General features: G+C 54.9%; 1 protein-coding gene across 3 annotated transcripts in view; it reads right to left on the bottom strand.

Annotated features, from left to right (window-relative positions):
- Window positions 1-22,704, bottom strand: part of EPHB1 (EPH receptor B1) — a 51,951-nt gene that overhangs the window by 6,899 nt on the left and 22,348 nt on the right. For all 3 annotated transcript variants that reach the window (XR_014587996.1, XR_014587997.1, XM_083848201.1), the window contains exons 4-15: window positions 14,663-14,818; window positions 11,529-11,864; window positions 9,454-9,635; window positions 9,146-9,308; window positions 6,824-6,932; window positions 6,564-6,628; window positions 4,230-4,352; window positions 2,976-3,223; window positions 2,657-2,872; window positions 999-1,148; window positions 328-521; window positions 82-237 (exon numbers count right to left, since the gene is read on the bottom strand). Coding sequence is in view for 1 of the 3 variants with exons in the window: in XM_083848201.1 (XP_083704327.1) it covers window positions 82-237; window positions 328-521; window positions 999-1,148; window positions 2,657-2,872; window positions 2,976-3,223; window positions 4,230-4,352; window positions 6,564-6,628; window positions 6,824-6,932; window positions 9,146-9,308; window positions 9,454-9,635; window positions 11,529-11,864; window positions 14,663-14,818 (2,098 nt within the window). In the remaining 2 variants the exon portion in view is untranslated. The remainder of the gene's footprint in view (window positions 1-81; window positions 238-327; window positions 522-998; window positions 1,149-2,656; window positions 2,873-2,975; window positions 3,224-4,229; window positions 4,353-6,563; window positions 6,629-6,823; window positions 6,933-9,145; window positions 9,309-9,453; window positions 9,636-11,528; window positions 11,865-14,662; window positions 14,819-22,704) is intronic.

Below are 22,704 nucleotides of genomic sequence, written 5' to 3'. Positions count from 1 at the left end.
ACAGACAGACAGACGGACATCAATGGACAGCCATGCTGAGCAGCCCCACGAGCTGCTGCCACATGGAGGCACCGGACTTACTCAGATGTCATCTGGGCGACCAGCTGGAGGGAGGTGAAGCCAGCGCTCAGGAAGTTGTCTCTGTACTGGCTCATCTTGACGGCGCTCAGCCAGTCTTCTACTGAGGTAAAGGCAGTGAAATCGGGGATGGAGCGGTCGAGGAGGGGCTGAGAAGGCCTGGAAGGGGACAGAGAGGCACCGGGGTGAGGACGGGACTCCCAAATTCATCCCCAGGGAGGGAGGGAAGCCACGTGCTCGGGGACTCACACAGCGGTGATGGTAGCCACAGTTTTGAGGCTTGCCGGGTTGCGGATCATTTTGTCGAGGGTGTTGACGATCTCCGTGAAGCGAGGCCGGGTGTTGCGGTCCTTCTGCCAGCAGTCCAGCATCAGCTGGTGCAGGGCGGCCGGGCAGTCCATGGGCGGCGGGAGCCGGTAGTCCTGCTCGATGGCATTGATGACCTGCGGGGAGCAAGGCAGAGCGTGAGGATGCGGGACGGCGGAGCGTGGGCAGCGCTGCCGGGCCGTGATTGCCGGCAAAGCGGGCAGGAGGAGATGCCGCAGGAGGTTAATCTCCGCTCTGATGCTCCGCGCGCCGCAGCTCCTCGCGGCAGAGCGCTGCCACTCGTTATCTCGGCGGATCGCATCGGAGTACGGCAGTCGCACTACCAAAGCTCTTTCCCAGCTCATAAACCCTCTGAACATTTTCAAAGGCACTGCAGCTTCCTGAAGTCCAATTACCAGCCCACTGGCTTTTCTTCCCAGCTTCCCTCCCGCCATCCCTCTCGCTCGCCAGCCTGTTTCATCTCAAAAACCAAGGCGACAGGGTCTGGAGCAGCTCCAGCACTGCCTTGACCCCTCAGTTTCCATTTGGGCAGGGCTTTTTTTTTTTCTTGCCCTTTTTTTTTTTTTTTCTGGCAGTGAGCTCCCAGCACTTACATCTTGGTTGGACATGTCCCAGTAGGGCCTCTCCCCGAACGACATCACCTCCCACATGACGATGCCATAGCTCCAGACATCGCTGGCCGACGTGAACTTGCGGTAGGCGATGGCCTCCGGGGCTGTCCACCGCACGGGGATCTTCCCACCCTGCCAAGAAGAGGAGCTGGTGAGCACCCCGGCCTCAGCAGCCTGAGCACACATCCTGCTCATGCCAGCGAGTGCCTTGCAGTCAAGCACTATTGGGCAAGCACAGCCCAGCTCTTCAAGCAGAAAGCCAAGGGACGGAGGGGAAAAAAAAAAAAAACACAGAAACGCGTGGTATGTGCTCGGGGCAGAACTGCATTGTAAATCGTTGAGCACAATTGTTTTCCGTAGCCTTTCCAATGAAGCATCAGCTGCTCTTTAAGGCTGAATGGCAAAAATTTGATTTGAATAACTACAAATGGAGAAATTAACTGCTAGGTTGTTTTTCCTGCCTTTTCCCCAGAGCTAGAAACCTGCTGTGGGAGGCAGAGTGATGTAATCGCAGGCACAGCATCATTTCCCAGCTGCCGAGGAGATCTATTATGGCCTAAATTAAATAAAAACACAGATGAGATAATCTCTTTTATCTCTAAAGGTGGGAAAAGGCTACTCCAGGCCTCTTCCCAGCAGCTACTGCTGGGGTCTTCAAACAAAAAACCTGATGCGTTTCTGCTCAATGGCCGCAGGACGAGTCTGGGCAGGGAGCAGGAGCAGACCCGAGCCCAGCCAGAAACCCCGCAGCTCGCTTTAACCCCCCTGGCTGTGGCGTGACTCACTTGATCCGTTTACTTCCATTTGATGAAATCCTAACAGTCTCATCTCCTTGGGGCTCCTGTTGGAAGCTACATCACACCGAAGCACGCCTGGGCACAGCTTGACAGCCCAAGAAACTGCTTTGCAGGGGTCGGTGTAGGACGTGCGTCCTCACTCTTGCACCCAACCCACATCGCCCCTGCTTGCTGCCCTGATGTCTGCCTGGAGAAGAGGCGCTGCCTCCCTTCTCCTTCTTCAAGGCCTGACCCTGCCATGCATTATACCCCTGTATTATGAATTGTTTGCAAAGAGTTAGGAAGGTTATTAGCTCTTTTAATAAGTGATTAATCAATTAGAGAGCCCAGCAGGTCAACAGGGCACTCACAGCCTTCTTGTCTGCTCATCCATAATGCCGCTGACAGCCTCGCCAGCCTGCTGGCAAGGGAAAAAGGGAATAAGAACAAGGAAAGTCAGAGTGCCAGCCTTCCCAAACAAGGCAACAGCTGAGCAGTAGAGCCTTCCCTGACAATGGAAGGAAAGCAGCAAGAGGAGACAAGGGGTGGACCAGCCCCTCTGAGCACCCATGCTGCTCTCAAGCCCAAAGCCCTTGCAAGATGGGCTGATCCCCTACCATGGTGGGAACCACAGCCCTTAACCAGCCGGTGGGAACCCCCCCACCAAGACCCACAAAAAGGACTTTGCATCCCTGCCAGGAGCTCCAGAGAGCACACCCTGCACACAGCCCCCACCCAGCAGGCTCAGTGCAGCACGGGTGACGTTGGGTAGACCAACGTTGGGTAGATCAACTTGTCAGTTTTAGAGAATCAGCCTCAACAGGAGGCTGGTGGGGTTGCTGCTGCAGGAAGCGAGGTACGTACCAAGGAGCTGGTGTAGGTGGGGTCGGACGTGTCGTCTTGCAGGTAGCGCGAGAGCCCAAAGTCTGACACTTTGCACACTAGGTTGCTGTTGACCAGGATGTTCCTGGCTGCCAGATCTCGGTGGACATAGTTCATCTCTGCAAGGTACTTCATCCCAGCGGCAATTCCTCTGAGCATCCCCACCAGCTGGATCACCGTGAACTGCCCGTCATTTTGCTGTGATCGGAAAGAGCAAGCATGAGGTTGGGATGGGGCAACAGAGCCTGCACCCCAAATCCTGTGGCTGACCAACAGCTGGCACAGCCCCACGTCGCCTTACCCGTAGGAAGGAGTCCAAGGCCCCGTTCTCCATGAACTCTGTGATGATCATGACAGGTCGGCTCTTGGTCACCACCCCTTCCAGACGGATGATGTTGGGGTGGTCAAACTGCCCCATGATGCTGGCCTCGCTTAGGAAATCCCGGCGCTGCTTCTCTGAGTAGCCAGCTTTGAGCGTTTTGATGGCCACGTAGATCTCCCGCTTGCCAGGTAGCTTCAGGCGGCCTTTATACACTTCTCCAAACTCCCCTGCAAGCGCAAGACCATCCATTACCACCTCCATATGCAACTGCACAGAACAGTACCTGGAGCTCCAAACCAAGCGGCTGAAAAACACCAACCAGTTGACACCTAATGGTGCTCACAAGTCTATGTGCCCATCCTCTTTGAAAGGCGCTGAGGAAGTGGTTGGGCTTACAGCCTTCTCCAGGCTGCCAGAGCCCATCACCGACCACCGTGGAGCCTGGGGCTGCCCTTGTGAATCCCAACAGAACGTTGGTGGAGCACGAACTTAAGGGCTCCCTCAAGTGCAAGGTGCCAGCATCGATAATCGCGGCCACCTTTTTGCACATCATTTATCTAGGAATGGAAAATAACTGGTCTGTTTTCATTGCTGCATTCTGATTTAAAACGCAGAGAAGGCTCCCCCTCGTTTCCACCAGGAGAGCTTTTCCTTTGCCAAGGTGAAATTTGTCTGTGGAGGGATTACATTTAAGCCAGGCTTACAGCTGCTTTGCCTTGATGAGCAGCAAAAGGCAGCTGATACATCACTGAACTTGATCCCGACTGAAACAGCTCACTGCTTCCTTGTGGCTTTCCCCCAGCTTCACACTCTCTTCTACAAGTACAACACAGTCATTTAAAAATTGCAATAAAAGCAGCACAGATGACTTACAGATACGTGTATGCATGTGTACATATACATATGTATGGGAATATGGCACAGACTGGAAAGAGATCTGGCTTTTTCTTGTTACCTCATGGAAGCAAACTAGGAAATCCCACGGTCACCCAGCAAATACATTAACAAAGTTCTTCCCAACCTCAGAGGAACTTACTTTCAGAGCAGAAATCAACCTCATATCCCCTAATCCACCAAAAATCCACGAAAGGCTGATATCCCGAGGCCTCATTAAAGGTTTTGCATTTCCCAACAAAGAACCATTCATTCACCCCCCAGAAAACTGCCCCAGGTCCACAGGTGTCCACCCAGGAGAGGTGGAGAGGGCAGGGAGATGGGCATGTGGGGACCCACCTGCTCCAATGACCTCTTCAATCTTCACAAAGGAGACGTCGATCTCCTTGGCGAACTCGCGGACGGCCTCGTTGGGGTCCTCGTAAGTGAAGGGGTCGATGTAGATCTTCATCCCTGGAGACCCTTGTCATGAGAAACACAGGAGAAGTGGCAAAAGAGAAAGAAAACCAGAAGTCATTGTGCCATGGCCAAGACCTGAAGACTGTTCTGACACTTTCCCCTCCCCATGTCCATTAAATCAGCTGCTATATGCTCTTCCACACCACCTCCAACAGCCAACTATGTTCCTCTTTTGTCCCCTCCAGCAAGGTTAAAGGAGGGAGCAGAGGCTGAAGAAGGGGAGAGGAGAGAGAATGAGGCGGGCAGGAGCCACTGATGAGCATCCAGCTCACAGGGACACTGACAGACCACAACTACAATTAGCGGTTTTTATGGCAAGGGAATTGGCAACTTTATGAGGCTAGATGCATTATTTAAGAAATATTTATTTACCCAAAAAGGCCTCTGATAGTTTTGTGGCTGCCACTAAATTGACAGAGTGCAGCAATTATAATCAAAAACCTGTATGGAGCCATAAAAGCGCGGCTTTGCTGGCCTTTCATCCATCCCTGCTGGGCGGCAGCAGGATCCAGCCACACCGCAGGAAGACACGGGCACTGCCTTCAGGCCGGACCACAAGCCAGGAAGGGCAGGGGATGGTGACTGTAAATCCTGACCCTAAAAGCATGTCGGTGTGGGGCACACTTGGTCCTTGAGGTTAAGCTGGAGGATACCTGGAGGACTGGCACTGGCCAGGGCATCACTAAAGCTGCTGAACACGTGGCTCATGGCATCGCCTGGTCCACAGCGGGGGCGTTTGGGGCAGGAGCTCTGCGCCTCTGGGGCGGGTGACAACGACTGCAATGAAGCCATCTGTGCATCTCCCAGTTCATAAATCCCTTTACGGCTCTGTCTCGTACACTTTAACTGCCCCATAAATTTTTTTACAAGAGCAGCTGATGCTCCAGCCAGGATTACAAAGGGATTTACAGGATCGTAACCAAGACTGACTCACCGATCAAAAAATTGAATAAATAAAGGAGAAAATAACGCCAAAGTTTCCTGCCTGCTCTCAATGCGGGCTGGCTTTTAAACACCCTCTGACGTGCTCCGGGCTCAGCAAACACCAGGTTGAGCTCCCCCCGCAAATCTCCCACTCGCATTTCCCATCCCATCCAAACGAGTGGGGACTCGGGCACCTCAGGCCATAGGTTGTTTTTTCAACCCTCAGACACCAGAAGGCTGCAGGGCACCTTCTGCATGTAGGCTATCTCAAAGCATCATGCAGGGACAAGGCACGAGAAATTGCAGCCCACTTCTCACCACCTCTAAATCTGAAGTTACCAGCCCCAGCGCAGACACCCCTCGGGCGACCCACGCGGAGCTGTAAGAGGATGCTCTAATTGCCGTGCCGTTAAACGAGCGGGTTTGTTCCGCTGCTGAGCTCATCTCCCCATTAGTCGCTCGCCACAAATTTCCCACCTGTTTTGCTTGGGCACGTGCAACAACCACACGCCCGGAGGCTTGCTAACCTTGACCGAGTTTTTCTGTGCTCCCATCGCGCGACTTTAAAAACAAAATACCAAGACCCGTTTCACCAGTTTTCTACCTGGTTTTGAGCCCTGCCATGCTGGAGCTGCCAACCCCAAATCCCCAGGGGAGCCCCAGCTCTGGCACTGGCTACTCTGCTTTCTCCCAGGCTGGATCCCAGCCTCCGTGCACCTATGTGGGTTGTATTTCAGAAGGACCCAGCCCCATGCTGGAGATTTCCTCTCACATGCACAGCAAAACCCCTCCAAGGCTATGCAGAGGGACTGCTGCCAACCAGGATACAGTTAAAATGCAATATACAACCTTTTCCTATATAACCCCACATGGGCACCTCCCTGCCATCTGCTCACAGACCTGGGCACATTTCCCCATCAGCTCCTATCAATTAATTTCTAATAGCCTAATCTCATTTGTCCCAGGCACCGAGTCCTCTGAGAGGAAGCAAATCCAACTGGGAGACTTCTCCAGGAGGGTGTAAATGGGGTTTGCTGGTGCTCACAATGCACAGAGCTGTAAGCCTGGTGTGCCAGGTCTGTGCAGGAGCTGAGAGCTGAGTCACAATTACCACCTGGAGCTGCTGCTTTGGTCCTTTATGATCAGTTTGCCTCTTCTTGCCTTTGGGAGCCTTCATAGCATCCTCTCCCCATCCCCTGTGTATTGCCCCCCTGCTACTCTTCTCCCTCCCCACCAGCAGTACCACAACCCCACAAAGCCACCCTGACCTTTCTCCCCTGCCCTGCTCACCTCGCCCGGTACTGTAGTGCTGTAACTTATCGCTGTAAACCGCCTCCTTGCTGTACGCACGCTTCCTGGGAGGAGAGACCAGAAAACTGCATGAGCAACACTGGGAACTGCTCCCTGCCGGACAGCCTGCGCCTCGGTGCCTTCGCCCACGCCATGGTGACCACCTCCAGCTCCCTTCTTCGCTGATGGCATCCTGAGTGATTTCCCCATCCCTCCCCTCCTGCACCGAATCTCTTCCAGCTGCTCCTCCACATTCTCACCTGCTGCAGACTATGGAGATGGCCACCAGCGAGACGATGAAGACCACCCCAGCCGCCGCGGACCCCGCGATCAACGGCAGCTGCTCCCTCAGCTCGGATTTGTAGTCATCTGCAGGAGAGAAAGGACAAGGTGAGCCCTCCCTCGCAGCTCTTGGGAACGGGCAGAGCTCCCAAAATGTCCCCATGGGGACTGCTCCCATGGGAAGGGTGGTCAGCAAGGTGGGTGCGTGGCTAGGGGTTGTCACGCTCAGCTCATGTGTGCTTTGGGTTAAAAATATGGAAGAGAAGGTCCTAGGAACGAAGTCAAACCAGCAGAGCTTAGGCCCCGTTTCCCAAAGGGGAGAGGTTTACAAGGTGGCTTTGGCCATGCCTTCACTCAATAAATTTAGACCCGTTGGTCATTTCGACCAAATTTAACATGGGGTCTCACAGAGCTCCTAAACGTTCCAGGAAAGCAGGCGGTGAAGAGACCCTCCAGAGACGAGGTACAACTGAGAGCATCAGACATGGCTGCAAACCTCTTTCAAGACAAGGCCACTTTCATTTGATTTTTATACCTAACTTCAGGCCACATTACAGCAAAACGATGTTGGTGTAAACGAGAAGCAGGCTTGACCTGTTTGTATTTAGGTCTGTGGAGTAATACCTAACCAGCACAGTCCTGCCCTGTCACTCATGCCAGAAGGCACAAGCAGGGATTAAATAAAATTCACTCTAAAAGGAAGTATTTAACACCTTTTTATCTGTATTTTTCCTGCTCTGCAGTTAATCACCAGCAGCTAGATTTTTCCCTTGCATGCTGCTCAAATCCGAAGAAATTCTCCTCTAACAATCAATTATTTAATAATCTACAATATCCATTCTTATTAAATTTCAACTAATTGCTTATTTGAGGCAGGGTTTTTCTTCTCACTTCTCTAATCCTGGATGTTGAAGGCACTGGGGGGTTATTACCATTTCCTTCCTTTCAGTCCCCTGTGTTCTTTTCCCTCTTCTCCCTGCTGCCAGAAGCTTGCCCTGCTCTGAGCATCCTGCAGCTGGCTGGTACCTGGCCCCGGACTGGGAAAACCACGAGTTCTGAGGGGAGATGCCAGGGTGGAGATTGGGGCTGGGGTCATGGGGTGCCTACAAGGCACTGTCCCACCCCAAGATAGTCCAACTGCAGACCCCATTTCATCACAGCAGGACACAGTTCTCATGACCAAGACATGGCCAACACAAAGGCAACTTTAACTGCGTTAACAAAGATATTAAACAGTTGTTTCTCATGCAGCCTGACCTCAAAATCGAGTTCTCTCAAGGGTCCCTGGGGACCCGCAGCCAGTGCTACTGCGGTTCTGTAGCCCTGGCGCTGGGCATTCACCAGCCTGCAGAGGTTGGTGAACCAGTGGGCTGGGACCCACGGGTGTCACCTAGCTGGAGCACAACTGGGCTGACAGCAGCAGAGAAAGGGCTTCAGCCTCTGGAGGGGCAGAAGGACCAAGAAAACAGCCTTGTTCCACTCACTGACTCCTGCATTTGTTACAAAGCCTGGAGTGATGAACAGCCATCCCATGAGTTATTAGTGCCTAAAGGGATGTAGTATTTCTGGGTGTTCACTCACTGGGAAGGGCTGGGGTAAGAGGAATGACAGCAAGACTCTAGTGAGGAGGCCAGAAGACACCGTGAAGGTTGTGACTTGCCCTTTCCTCCAGTGTACCACCTTGGGGTGAGGAACCCCAGGAGAGATGGGTCTGAGCCTTCAAGGTTTGCCTGAAAGGACACAGATGTGGCTCCGAACACCTCAGGACAGCTTCATGTCCTTTTGGGGGGCCTGCACCCCTCTGCTCCTCCCCACCACAGCGTGCTGAGCACACCATGGATGATGACCCAGGGCAGGAGAAGGCATGGCTCTTTTCCATCCATCTGTTCTGCTCTCTGCATCTTTTATTGACATTATTCAGAGAAAAGCAATAAAACTGATGAAAGGGCTGGAAGGACTGATTTATAGGAGGGACGACTCAAACACACGGAGAAATGAGAGCAGGGAGGGGACCTGACTGGGTTGGAGAGCACCCAGCCCCAACACCACAGATGGATGCAGGAAAGACAAAACCACAGCTAAATAGCAGGGGAGCAAACACAGATAGATTTACAGCAGATTACTCCTCCAGCTGGCAATTAATAGGACAACCCTGTAAATCACCTGGCTTTTGCCACGCTGCCCACTGGGGGAGAGGTTTGCAGAGACAAGTTCATTTAATCCAATTAGAGCCTGAAGCTGCGGCTGGGAACTTGTCCTCCTCCCCCCTTCGACCCCCTGGACCCCGGCCACTCGCTCACCGTCGGTCAGCGTCTGGAAGCACATCTTCCCGCTGTACTTCCCGTAGCCGGCCACCGTCCGCGCTCGCACCTGCACCACGTAGACCATGCCGGGGCGCAGCCCCTCGATCCTGGCCGTGTTGGTCTGGCTGCGGGCCATGGAGGAGTTGTATTCGTTGTGGTCCTGTGGGTAGGGCCGGGAGACAAAGGGGTCAGCCGGAGCGGGCGGCGATGGACATTTTGGGAAGGTCGTGGCGATGCCGTAAGCCCACCCTGCACCCGCTGTTCCCCTGCCCATCCTCCATGGTGAGGTTTCCACCTGAGCTTACCGTTGCTGGCCTCGAGCCCACGGTGTTGCTGACGTCGGGCGTGCAGATCCGGCTCACCTTCTCGTAGTAGCGGAGCTCGTAGTCCAGGATGATGCCATTGGGCTGCTCCGGCTGCGGCCAGGACAGCGTGATGCTCCTCATGGTGGCACTCACCTGGTGCATGATGGGGACGGTGGAGGGTGCTGCCAAGGGAGGGGGGAAAATTAACGCCGAGGGGTAGGACTGAGCCTGCACAGCCCCAGGGGAGGGTGAAATCTCTCATTTACACCGATCTCTTGGTTCTCGCACCTGCGGCTGTTGGCCCCACGGGACAAGGTCCCCGTCTAGCGGTGGGAAGAGCAGCAGTGCAGCAGCTCACACAGAGCCCAAGTGGCGAGCCAGCAGGGGAATTCTGGTATTTAAACCAATTACTCTTTTTAATTAGGGATCTGGAAATCCTCAGTGCTCCTTCTCCCTGGGCATGCTCTGTAACTTGGGGCAGTCAAGGACATGACCCCAGCACACCAGGGGACACCTGGTTGTGGCGCCTGCATCCACCGCTCACTGCCGGCTCCGCTCTTAGGGGCTCTCCAGGAGCGCTCAGCCTCAGCGCCCAGCCTCCAAGGAGCTCCATTTCCAAAGCCCAAACTTGCAGCACGGACTCAAACCACCCCAGACCTGCTGCCCTCCAAGATGCACATGAAGGGGCCAGAGCCAGGCAGCATGGCCCTAATCATGCTCCTCTTCCTACCAAAAGCCTCTAGGAAAGGTACCCAAAGCCCAACGGAGCTGCAGCTGTGCCACACAGGGCCAGCTCCATATTCCAGCCTCTCTGCCCTCATCATCATCATCATCCTCGCCGTACTCAGGACAAAGGAGGGAGGATAATCGCTCCCTCCCGCTCAGCACATACGAACAAGTGGCACGCCTGCCCCATGCTGCAGGAGATGCTGACAGTCCAGTGCTGCCTTTGTTTATCCAGCATGTTTAATCCTTTTTTTCCCCCTTAAATCTTTCCACTTCTGCTCCAAGACATTCATTTTCTGAATTTAAATACTTTGCTTGATTGCTGTGCTGTTAAGTGCTGCATTCACAGCCCCGCCACGTTCTTGCCTGTCTATGGCAGGGATGGTGCTGTGCAAACGCCCAGTGCCCAACTGGGGCGAGCCAACGCCAACCAACCTGCATGGATCCGGCCGTGCGCAAACACGAGGCCACTTGGAAACCAGGTGGAAAAGCCCACTGCAGAGCCAGGATCAGTGCCGAGAGCGGTGGGGAGGGGTCACACAGTGATGCTTAGGTGCAGGTGGAGCAGCAGGAGAGGTGTTTTGGGGTGCATCAGTAAGTACACAGATCAGGATGTCCCCATGCAGGTATTTATTTGTTTGTAGTCTCACAAACACTGACAATGCCCGTAGAGCATGAAACGCAACACATGGCGTTGCAGTTATTACACAGCCCATCCAACCACGGATGTATTTCCATGCTCATATCCAGCATTCACAAGGCAAATACAGGAAGGAAGAGAGGAAGAAGGAGATGGGGAAGACCAGCAGGCAGAGCCACACCAGCTCCAGGAAAGCACAGCTAGGAAGATGAAGGGGACGTGCAGGGATGGAGGAGCCAGGGGCAGCAAAAATACTCCCCCAAAACGCTCCCCAAAAGAAAAGGTCTTGGTGCAAGGAGCAGGTTTGATTGCACATGGTTAACAAGACACCAATGACAGCCAGGCGCAAACATAACATAAAAGCCTGACAGGATCGGCGTTCCCAGGAGGGGAGATACTAAAAAATTTACGCCAGGTTTCTGTCTTGCACTCTCCCGAGGGAGCAGGTTAACAAAGGCTGCCTGCGTTACGCTCTCGGCGCAAAGCAGAAATTACCATCCCCTTCTTCTTCCCCATCCCCTCTGCCTCCTGTGCTCCTGGCACAGCCAGGTCCCCACCCCCGCTGGGAAGGGCCAGGTTTCACCCCACACCCCTGCTCCCACCACAGCAGTGCACGAAAGGGCTAGTGCCCCTTCCTCCCCCATAAAGCTAGTGGGGGATAAACAGCAGGCACAGGTCCTGGCATCGCAACCAGCTCCCCGGGACTCACCGGCTTGGTTGGTGGTGATGTTCACGGAGACGTGCTGGGGCGGGAAGGGGCTCTTGTTGGAAACCCCGTTGACCGCCTGGATCTCGAAGGTGTACGGCGTGTGCGCCCAGAGGCTGCTGATGAAGACGCGGGTCTCCGTCAGCCCCAGCTGCCGGGGCACGAACTCCACGTTGTCGTCGCAGCGGGAGCAGGCGCGCCGGTCCGAGCGGCACTTCTTGCAGACGATGTTGTAGGTGACGTCGTCCCTGCCCCCCGTCTCCCGCGGCGGGTTCCACTCCAGGATGATGGAGGTCTCGTTGACGATGGAGATGACGTTGCGGGGGCCGGAGGGAACGCCTGTAGGGAAAGAGAGGAGTTGAAACAGGTCCTCGCACCAAACGTTGCCTGCTCTGGGGCTGGGCAGGAGCCCAGCGGACTCCAGTGCCAAGCAGGACACCCCACAGCTCCCCCTGCCACCTACCCACTGCCTCCTGGCTCAGGAGGGACATCATTGCCACCTCTTTGGACACGGCGCAGACTTTCCCCATCCACACCTCCACCTATCTTCACCTCCAAACCCATCTTCTCCTGTCTCCGTCCCCACCCCCCCACGCCTCCAGCAGAAGAAAGGGGCTTGGGGTTCAGATTGGGACTCTGACATGTCACCTAGCCAGAACCCCACAGAAACGCAGGAACAAGGGGAGAAGAGAGTCAAAAATAGTAAATGGTTATTGGTGTTCAGTGTTTCAGGTTGGGAGCATGGGTATTTACCCACAGCGTCGGAGTGTTTTATTAGCAGCTGGGATGTCAGACGAGAGAGTTCATTGATCAACGCCGCAGGTAGTACCGAGATGGGAGCTGTGGCGGATGCTTCGGAAGAAGGGAATTAAATACAGCACTGATTTTGTATGTTGGCAAAACGCGGCTGGGATTGATAGGGAGCAACAAAGGAGGTGCCAGCCACACCAGGGAGAGAAATCCAGTGCACAGCTGTGTCATCCGGGTGGGTCCACCTCTGAAAACCCAAAAGCTGTCTGCTGCCTTACATTAAGGCCAAGAGAACAATTAATTACTCATGCTGGCAGGGCTCGGGTGTGAGCACTACGCTTCCAAGGAAGAAAAAAAGGACTTCTCCATGTCAGGAAGAGTTCAGAGGGAGCAATAAAAATGATGGAGGATCTGACCTTAGAGAAGAGGTTGAAAGAGGAAAAAATGTCCTGGGAGACCTCCCACATGTGTGTTGGGGAATCTGGGGATGTGGAGGAATTATTCCCTGGAATGGGAGGCAACGGGCAACAAGTAAAATAGAATCAAGTAACAAAAATCCATCCATTTAATTCTTTCCCCCTCCAATGGGCTGAAGACACTTGTCAGGGAGCAGCTGCCAGCACGGCATCCTTGCCAGCAAGGGATTCTGTGGGCTCGAGGTGCTGCTGCAGGGCATTCTTGGGGATGGGGTCACCATCACACACAGCGGGGCCGTGCCACAAGGACAGCTTCATGAAACACGCCAGGAGACACAGCTCTAATGATGGGATTAGAACGGAAAATGGCTGGGATAAGGAGAGGTGGGATTTGCATGTCCTGAACAGAGCTTTCCCATGGTTATCACAGGGCCGGGCAATGCCCCCCAACTCTAACCCTTAACAGGTAAGAAAAAAGGAGAAAAAGCCTTTTGCCCTGGTCATGGAGGCTCCTGCCACCAGCTTCTTGTGCTCCCAGCATTACTGCTTGCCTGCCCAGCGTGGCTCTCTTCCAAACCAAGGTGCCGCCAGCACACCTCCCCATTATCCATGCTTAGCCCCAGAACCCACACTGCCCATTCGCTCCTCCACAAGCTGTGAGTCCTCCTGGCACACCCAGGGCCGCGGCGCTCACACAGGTGGCAGCTTCCAGCTGCAATGTTTTGAGCTTTAAGGGCTCTTGGAAAAAAAAAGAAAAGAAACAGGGGAAGAGTTTCTGGCAGGAGCCGCCCTGTTCAAGGTATCAGCGAGGTTGTGGCACTGCTTTACTGGGGGGATTTCCCATTAATGCTCAACTAATAAATTAAACAAAGATGGAGAAGTATTTACTCCTGTGACACAGAACAACTTTGTCAGTGAACAGCTGGCAGCTCAAATTAGCCTGTTTGAAAACTAAGCTTCAATGAGAAGGAAAAATAAAATCAGTAATAGGACTTTTTTTTATACTGTAATCCTTTCACAAAGTAATACTGCAAATCAGCGATGTAACAAGATATAATGAAGGAGCAGATTCATCCGCAGGTGTTGTACCTCCCGACTTCTGCTCCTACAGGTCGAGCGATTTGCAACAACATGGAAACACATTTCCAGCTCTAGAGGGGATTCTCAGGGACTCCTTGACATCAGGTGCATCCCGGCAGGCATGAGCACAACGGCACTAACCCATGCAGGCTCCAGAGAAAGATGTGGGGTGGCCGGCCTGGGAAACATCCCATCACCCTCAAAAATAGGGTTTCGGTAGGTTAAGCTCATCTACAACAGATCTTCTAAGGAGCTGTGGATTAGAAACAGCATGGGAAGTCGCAGCTACACCCCCTAAATAATAAAACAAGGGGGATGCAGACGAGAAATCCTCGGCCTCTGAACCATTCTCCACGCTGACCCCCAGGTGGCCAGGCAGCCACAGGGCGAGAGGACAGCGCTGTCACCACCGACCCGTGCAACTGGGGCTTTGGGGCTCGGTACGAGGGATGTACCCCTGTGGGAGAGGAGAAGATGGTCAGCACCCCACAGCAGCTCGTAGCCAAATGGCGAGGTCTTGCAAATGAGGATAAGCGAGAGCATCTTCATTAGTCGTATTCCGTAACATCCTGGTGTTAAAGCTCCTGGCTTAAAGACCTCGGTCCGTGGCAATTTTGGGGGGACAGTTCAGGAGGCGCTGAGACCAGGACCCACGCTCCCAGCGGGCTGAAGAGCACCAGCAGTCCTTTCTTCTTTCCTGGGCTCTTTCCTCACCAAAAATCAGGCTTGAACCCATAGCCACCACCCCAGAAATACCCCTGACGGCACATGGCACCAGGCAGAGCCCCTCTCCCCTACCTCAAAACACTCCCTCCGCAAGACAAGGAACAAGACAGTGAGTGCAGACACACTCAAGCCCGGCCCCCCATGCCTCCCCCCCCCAGTACTCACTGGTGCAGGCGGCCGCCGGCGGGTCCAGGTCGGCCCGGTAGTAGCCATTGCGGCAGGCGCAGAGCGGCGACGCCTCGGCGCTGGAGCGGCTGTTGGGGGGGCACGGGGCGCACAGCCCCGCACCCTGGCTGGCCTTGAAGGTCCCGGCCGGGCATGCTGCAAAGAGAAGAGCAGAGAGTTTGTGCTGGGCACCGCGCTTGGATGGGACAGCCAGGAGCTGGGGCTCTGCCGGGTGGTGGTGGATGTCCCTGCTCCCCACCATCCCCCTGAGCCTTTAACAGGAGGAGGCTTTGTTAATCAGCCACCTCACTGCCCTGTGCTAGAGGGTAAAGATGGAGTGACACAGATGGGGTCCCTTGTCCCTGTCCCACCCCACCATGGTGGATCTCACCAAGGAGGTGCTGACGAATGGATGCCCCTTCGCCCTTGACACCCCTTCGCCCTTGACACCCCCAAAAGCACACCCAAAAGACCCAAGGCTGCAGAAGGGAGCTCCCAAATTTCCATGGCTGTACCGGAGGGACCAGACCACCATCCGGCCAGGGTGGCTCCCCCTCACCTGCACGGTGGTGGCCCCACGTCCACTTGCTCCCAGCTCTGCCCCACGGTGCCCCCACCCCCAAGGCACCGCGCGGTGAAGAACCACACTAAGTGTCTCATAAACACGGCGATGATGGAGATAATGGGAAGTGCCTCTTAGCCCCTGTCTGCTGCATCAGGATATGAGGCATCTCCTAGCAGCCATGAAGAGGAAATTAATAGGAGCAAGCAGGAGTAACCACTTTGATGCAATTTCCTTGGGAGATAGTGGACCATCTAATCTTTATTGGAGCCCTTTAACCTGTCATTCAAAACTCATGAAGGCCTCTTGCTCGCGCAGCCTTTCCAGATATTAAAAGATGATAAAAAGGAATAAATCAAAACAATATTTTACGATTTGATTATTCAGGGGATCTTCCCCCCGGCCTGAGGCACGGCACTGGTGCTTTACAAAGGACCAGATCTTCCTGACAGCGTGGGGACGCAGCATCCCAGAGGGACCCACCACCGTCCCCTGCGTCCCACAGCGCCTGTGCCACAGGTGTGGCCTCTTGTGGCAGCACGCAGGGTCCACAAGCCAGAGGCTCATGCAGGCAGACAGCCAAACACATGGGCCACCAGCCTTGAAGGTGACCATCAGGACGCCAAAGCAGAGGCCACCGCGGCCAAGGGCTGGAATGTCACCCCTCCCCGTGCTGTCCCCATACACAGTGGTCCCCATGTGCCCTTCTTCCCCTTGGAAAAGCATGGGAAGCGTGCTGGGCGCCTACGAGGATAAGGATGGAGAGGACCGGAGGATGTCCACCTGAATCCATAGGGCAGGCAACAGGAGAGCGAGGGAGGATGACAAGAGGAAGGCTTTAATACAAACACGCCTTGGCTTAAGCACGCGGGTGGGTCGGTGTGAGGGCTTTGTTTGGTTTTAATTACAAGGAAGCCAAGTGACACCTGTCAAAATAAGGGAACAAAGTCCGCTCCGCAAGCCAGCATCCTCAGGTTCCTTTTATCACTTCACTTCACTGCAAATTCCTGTAATCCGCAAGCACGTGGCCCTTAATTGTTGCTATTACCAATTAGCACTGCTCTCCTGTAATTACAGCAGGTTCGCCTAAGTCCTCCAGGCTGAGCCTGGGGCCCTCCCCGTCCCCCAGGCCCCCCGCTCCAAAACCAGCCCGGCTATCTCCCAGCGGGGGTTTTCCCATTAGCCCCAACGAGGGTGTTTTAAGGGTGTTTTGGCAGAGAGGCGGCGTTTCTCCTCGCGCCACCACCTCCAAGCGCGGACTGCACGGAGGCTACAACTGAGGATGAAAGACGCTACAAAGGCAAATAAACGCCCACCTGGAATTGTACGTTGTAGGAAAAAATGACATTTAGAGGATGCTACGATTACGCCCGAGGTGATCTGAGGGCATTTATCACGCTCATCCCGTCCCGACTGTTCCTGGGGGGACAAATCAACGCGGTGGCCTGGAGGTGCGTGGACACAACCTCAGACCAGGGTGAGGTCTTCTCCTGGACCAGCCGGCCCTGTATACCTGGCGTACCACCACGATGGGGACACGCCACCACAGAGCCTCCCCACCTCCAAGTCCTCAGCGCGGAGAAGCTGGAGAAATCTACAGAAGGAGAAAGCCCTCTCCGTTTGCCTTAAACCATCCCGATTCACCCCATTTTCCAAACACGCACCAAAGGCTGGGAGCTGAGCGCCCGCCCAACATAATTACAAGCAGCTCCGGTCTCGTCACGTTGACGCAGCGAGTTAATTAAGCCAGCCCTTCACCTCTGGAGAAATAGGCTTAGATCTGCCGTGGGACACACATAAATTAAAGTCAGCAGCTTCCGAGCCTGGCCCACAATGGTTTATTCATGTAGAAAAAGCAAAGCTCAACACGTAAAAAGGAAAGCAGATGATGCCACAAGGCTGCCAGCTCGGCGGAAAGCAAGAAAATTCACTTTTGCCCTCAAAAACAGCCAAGGGGAATAAAACAAAATTCCAGGTCACTTTTGTGAGCCTCTTTTTTGCCTGCTCAAGCTTGTTTCTGCTTGGCTCTTAAGAAACACTATGGGAAACAGGCGCTGCAGAAAGAAAAAGCAAATTCGGATGCAGGGGGCTGCATCAAGCAAGGTCACATCTCCTTAGGGACAAAAGGCGGCACCGAAGGCGTGCTGGCAGGGAGCAGGCAGTTGTGGACCAGTTGGGAACGCGTCCGCTTTCTGCCTTGTGACCATCGGGGTCCCTGGGGGGCGCCCAGGAAGCACCCGCTGGACATCGCCCCACGGGGAAGCCAGGAGCACCTCGTGGTGCCACCAGTGCCTGGAGCAGCCCCGTGCCCCGCACAAACCCTCCGCGCTCGTTAGAAACCTTTCCCTCTCCTGCCAGGAGCTCATTAAGCACCTTTCTCTCCACCACCCGCTCACGCCAGGCAGTAGCCCCTCGATCTAGACAACATCAAGTGCTTATTAATTACGCCTGAAGTGGTTCCTCGTTAACGCTGATGCTGTGATGGATGAGGCAACCCCGGGACGGTGCCGGTGGAGGGCTCCAGCCACGTGGCCACGCTTGTACTGCCAGGACACACGGACACACAGAGCAGCTGCTGGTTTTAAACGGGGTGAGCACACTGGGATGGATCCGGCTGGGGAGGAAACCCCGGGCAGGGCACAACCCCATGGGCATGAGGGGCCGGACCCCACGGCAGGCACCCTCCTCCCCCTGCTTGCCAGAAAGGTTGCAGGAGAAATCCCCTGAAAGCTTTCCTGTGGCACTTTGGCTCCACTGCCAGATAGAAATAGGAAATGAAGGAACGGGGGAAAAAAGCAAAACCAACAAAAGAAGAGGAGCAAAGCTGCTCGTGAGCACCGCCGGGCTGAGCCGAGGCAGTCACCCTCCGCGCCTCACCGCACGCTGCCCGGCCACCCTCCCAGCCTGATTTTGGGAATTACCCTTCTGCAAACAGCACCGACACCAGCGGGGCATCAACATGTGGGGGGAGGAGGAGAAAAGTCTCCCCCATCCTTAACACCTGCTGTGCACGCGGTGAGGCCGCGCGAGACCGCCAGGATTTTCCGTACGTAGGCAGCTCCAGGAGCTTTTCCGAGCTGCGAAACGTCACTTGCACTCTGGGGCTCCCTACAAACACGCTGACTTCGATAACCATACGTGACCGAAATCACCATCAGGCATGGGTGCAGCAGAGGCATCGCCCCGCCGCGCATCCCACCAGAAACCCAAGGCACCAAACCAAGGGGGAAGGAAAAAAAAAAAATCACAGAAAGGTTTTCAGGCTCCCGGGAATGAGTCAGCGGCTTGGCCAGGTGCTCGGCGTTTTTGCAAACATCGTCGGGGAACAATGCGGTGCCGGACACGGGCCGGACCCTGCGCTTCCTCGCCGCCCTGCCATTGTGCAGGAGAACAATCCCGGCTCCCGCGGGGCCGAGCCCGGGCTGCGGGGCTCGCTCCCAGGCCTGCCTGTAAGCCTGGCGGAACAAAGCCGGCGTGTCGGAGGCAGATTTATTCCCCTGTTTGTAAATAGGCTCTTGAAAAGACCCTTGGAAAAAAAAAAATATAATCATTGAAAAAAATCCATGGGCTTTTTCTGCCTCTTTTAAGACTAAAATCGATACAATACTCAAAAGTCCTCGCTGTAAATTGGAGGGAATATATAAACGGTAGTCTTTGAGGAAGAAAAAATAAAATGAAGAGCCCACATGCAGCAAAGCGAAGCACCGGGCAGCTGCCCCGAGCCCTCGGTGGCCTGATCCTGCCCCGGCAGCAGCCGGCTCCTCTGGGTGTCCGCGCAGGGCCGGGAAGGGCCCGAACCCACCCGCGGAGCCCTTTGGCTAATAACTTCCAATTAACACCTCCATTAAAACCCACCATGCTCATTAGGGGGAAAAAAAGAATTAACAAGGTTTTCCTGGATGTTCTCCTTGTGAAATGGGTACGGCTGTTAACGGATGTCTTCATTAAGGCATAACTTCAGAAAAATGATTATCCCCCGCCTTTCCAGAGCTCCGTGCCTCCGGCGCATCCCTGCCCGGCGCTGGCAGAGCCGTGCTGCCTGTTCCACCCAGCGGCGGAAGGGGGACGGCCGCAGCCAACGCGGGGTGAGCAAAAAAATAAAGGGCTCTTCTGCAGCCCCCCTCCCTAAAGCCATCTGCCCACGGGACAGAGCTGCCGTCACCTTCGTCACCCGAAGGAGCCTTCCTCCTGGGGCACCGGCACAGAGAGGGGCGGGAGGGAAGGCGAAGCGGAGACAAAGAAACAGGAATTTGCCAACAGAGGGAGGGGAAAAAAAAAAGATTGAAAAAAGCTTGAGGAGCAGCACAACGGCGCTCTCACCCCTTCTCTCTGCCTTTAGAAACGCAGAGTGAAAACGTGGCACAAAGCTGCTTTCGTTTCAGATCGTTTCCTTCACTGGTTTCTCCATGGAGCTGGCCACGGGGAAAGGCAAAATTGCCCGCACCACCGGCTGGCCCCCACGGTGCTCCCCCACCTCCCCAGACTCAAGCCAGAATCGCCCCTTCCCCATCGGGGCAGAAGCAGGCAGCCCCTCTCTGCCCAGCCGCCTGCCATCATTAGGTTTCAGAGTCAAGCCCCAGCAGAGGGAGGGTTTAATTATTTCCCTCTGGGAGGAATCAAGAAGCACGCCGGGCGCTCGCGCCCAAGGCCTCCTCCTCCCAGCGCGGTGATGCATTGCGCCTTGACCAGGCGGCAGGCCATAAAGCACGGCTGAGGGCCGGGGCTGGCGAGATGGATGGGTTTAATATCCACCTGAGCGGCGCGTGGGCTACCGTGCCGAATGAATTATTCATTCTGGGCTCAGGAACAGCCTCCGCTTCGCATCGACCCAAGGCTCAGAGCAGCTGGGGCAGCCCCACCTGGGCCTTCAGGCACGGAGCCCCACCATCCAGCGGGGAAAACGCAGGGAAAACAAGGACCCCAATCACTGCGAACACCCAACATACAACGATAATTCCAATTAACGAGCCCCTGGAGCCGATCCACTCCGCCAGCCCCACCACAGCACTGCCTCCACTCCTGGGGCAGGAGGGATGAGATCAGGACGATGGAGCTCAACAATTCAACCCTCCCCTTTTATTATTTTTTTTCTTTCTTTCCCTGAGGAATTAAGCCCATTTTCTCAACCTTAAAATACCACGGATTTTTCTGTGACAATTCCCCCGGGCTCGTTAAGTGGCTCATCTCGGCTGCTCAGGTTGACGAAGGCTTCAAGCAGATGTCAGGAGCGCCAGCCTCCTGGGAGCCGGCACGGCGGCGGCGGCGCCACCCGACAGAGATGCTCGCCCGACGCTTGGGGTGCAATCCTGCACCATGCCCCGTGAGGAGCGGTCGTGATGGAGGGACCCAGGTCCTGCTGCAGGAGACCCAGAGCAAGTGGTGGGCGCCCATCACTAACCAGCATCACCCCATGGCTCCAACAAAGCCCACTGAGAAAGGCAAATTCTTTTTCTTTAGCCTCATGATGTGCTGTCCCCTGCCCACCAAAGTTTCAGAACAGCAGCGGTGGGTGCAGATCTTCCCTCGTGGTCCCCAAGGTCCACGAGGACACGAGGAGGAGTTTCGTGACCAAAGGGTCCACAAAAGCCACCGAGAATCCAGAGTCCAACCCAAGGCCAGATTTTTACTCAAACGTGGTCAGCTTTCCAACAGACCTGAGCGAAACCCTGGCTTTTAGGGCTGTTTTTACTGGACTTCCTGGAGAGAATGGATGGTTTATTGGTCTGCTGTTTCTCCCAAGCATCTAACAAGACCTTCAGACATGCCAGCCCCACATGATGCCCAAGCCTTTATCAGTCCTCCTGCCACAGTATAACTGGGAAGTGCTCACACGGGGCTGTAAAAGGAGCGTTATCGGAGCTCTGCTGCGGCGACAGCCTCACACCAGCACCTGACAGCACTCACAAGACCACCAGAAAAGGGTGACCATGGTCACACACATGATGGGACCGCTTAACCACCTGCCTGAGCCACCAGCTTTGAGAGCAGGCTGCACCCGCAGAACACCATGGTGCTTTTCAGGATGCTGCTGGCCAGCCCACAGCAGACATTCCCACCCCCTTAGACCTGCCAATGGCCTAAATTTTCATCCAAAGGAGCCATAACACAATGCATGCCCACCATGCAAAGGCAAAACAACCGCCTGGAGCTCTGCGGAGCAGCGGCAGAAGTTTCTTCTTCAGCCCTGGCACTGCAGAGCAGGAGCACAGGGCATGAACCATGAGGAAAGGTCAGGAAAGCAGCAGGAACAACCAACTTTCCAAGCATTCCCACCGGCAATGGACAGGATCAATGGATGGGATTACAGCCCTTCTCATGCAAAAACCCTCTGCTCTCCCCTGCTTCCAAGCAAGGTACAGAAACACGACTATAATTTAGGAGAGGAGACTGAAAGGGCAGCTTGTGATGCTAATAGAAAAAAAAATCCTCCAACCCTATTTGGGAAATATTCATCAGAACTGCAAAAGGAGATGACAAGCAGTGAGCACCGTTTCCATATTTATAACCCAGCAGCTGCACACCAGCGGCATGGCTGGGGGAACCCAGAAAAACAGCAAAAAAAACACAACAAAACCAATTAATACCCAGAACCAGAGCAGCAGCACGGCGGTCAGGCCGGCGACGGCTGCCTAGCTCCTGCAGCTTTGCTCAGGAAATAACGAGGAGATGAAAGTGGCTCCGCCAGCGAGCATCGCCCTTTGAAGGCAGCAACTCGCCGCAGCTTCCAGCCCGCTTGTGGCGGTGGCAGAGAGGGGTCCATCGAATGGGTGCCCCTGTCCCCGTCACGCTGCAAGCCCATGTCCAAGACACGCAGCCAGTTTTGCAAGTTCTGGAGAGCACCAGGAGAATGCAGATTGGGTTCTGTGTGCTACAATCATTCCTGGGGCTGTGGGTTTTTGCTCTGCTCTTACCATTTTTGCTCCACACTGGGTCATGGCAGCGTGCAGGAGATGCACAGCAGCCTCTGCTCCGAAGCAGTGCTGCCCCATGCTCTCATGGCAGAGATCATGGGGCAAATACCACCAAGACAGATTCAGACTTGGACAGGAGGGGAAATTCATGCTTCTGCAAAGGGACATCAGTGACTGTAGGTCAGGGGCACCAGAATAAAACACACGTCACCGGGAAAGTGGCCCAACAGCCTTCTGAAGGTGACCAGGACAACACCTAGCACGCCACCTTATTTTAAGCAAAGGTTTTCCTTCCATGCTCTGCCATGTGTTTCCATGCACAAACAAGTCCCCCCAGAGGACCCAGTGCCCCCACTGTGAGCAGGGGCTGACATCAGGGTGCAGCCAGGGGCTACGTACCCTGCAGCATCACACCAGCACAGCGCACCGAGAGCAGCATCAAGAGCACCCGCACCCCCAGAGGACACCACAAAGCTCTGGGGGCTCCGGATGCACGGGCAGAAGCGATGCATGCCAGCTGTCTCAATGGTGCTGGGGTGGGAGGAGCAGAAAGGAAGGTGCTCTCCGCA

The sequence above is a fragment of the Anser anser genome, assembly GCF_964211835.1.
Source record: "Anser anser genome assembly, chromosome: 9".
Classification (NCBI taxonomy): Eukaryota; Metazoa; Chordata; class Aves; order Anseriformes; family Anatidae; genus Anser; species Anser anser.
This window is presented reverse-complemented; position numbering and strand designations above follow the sequence as displayed.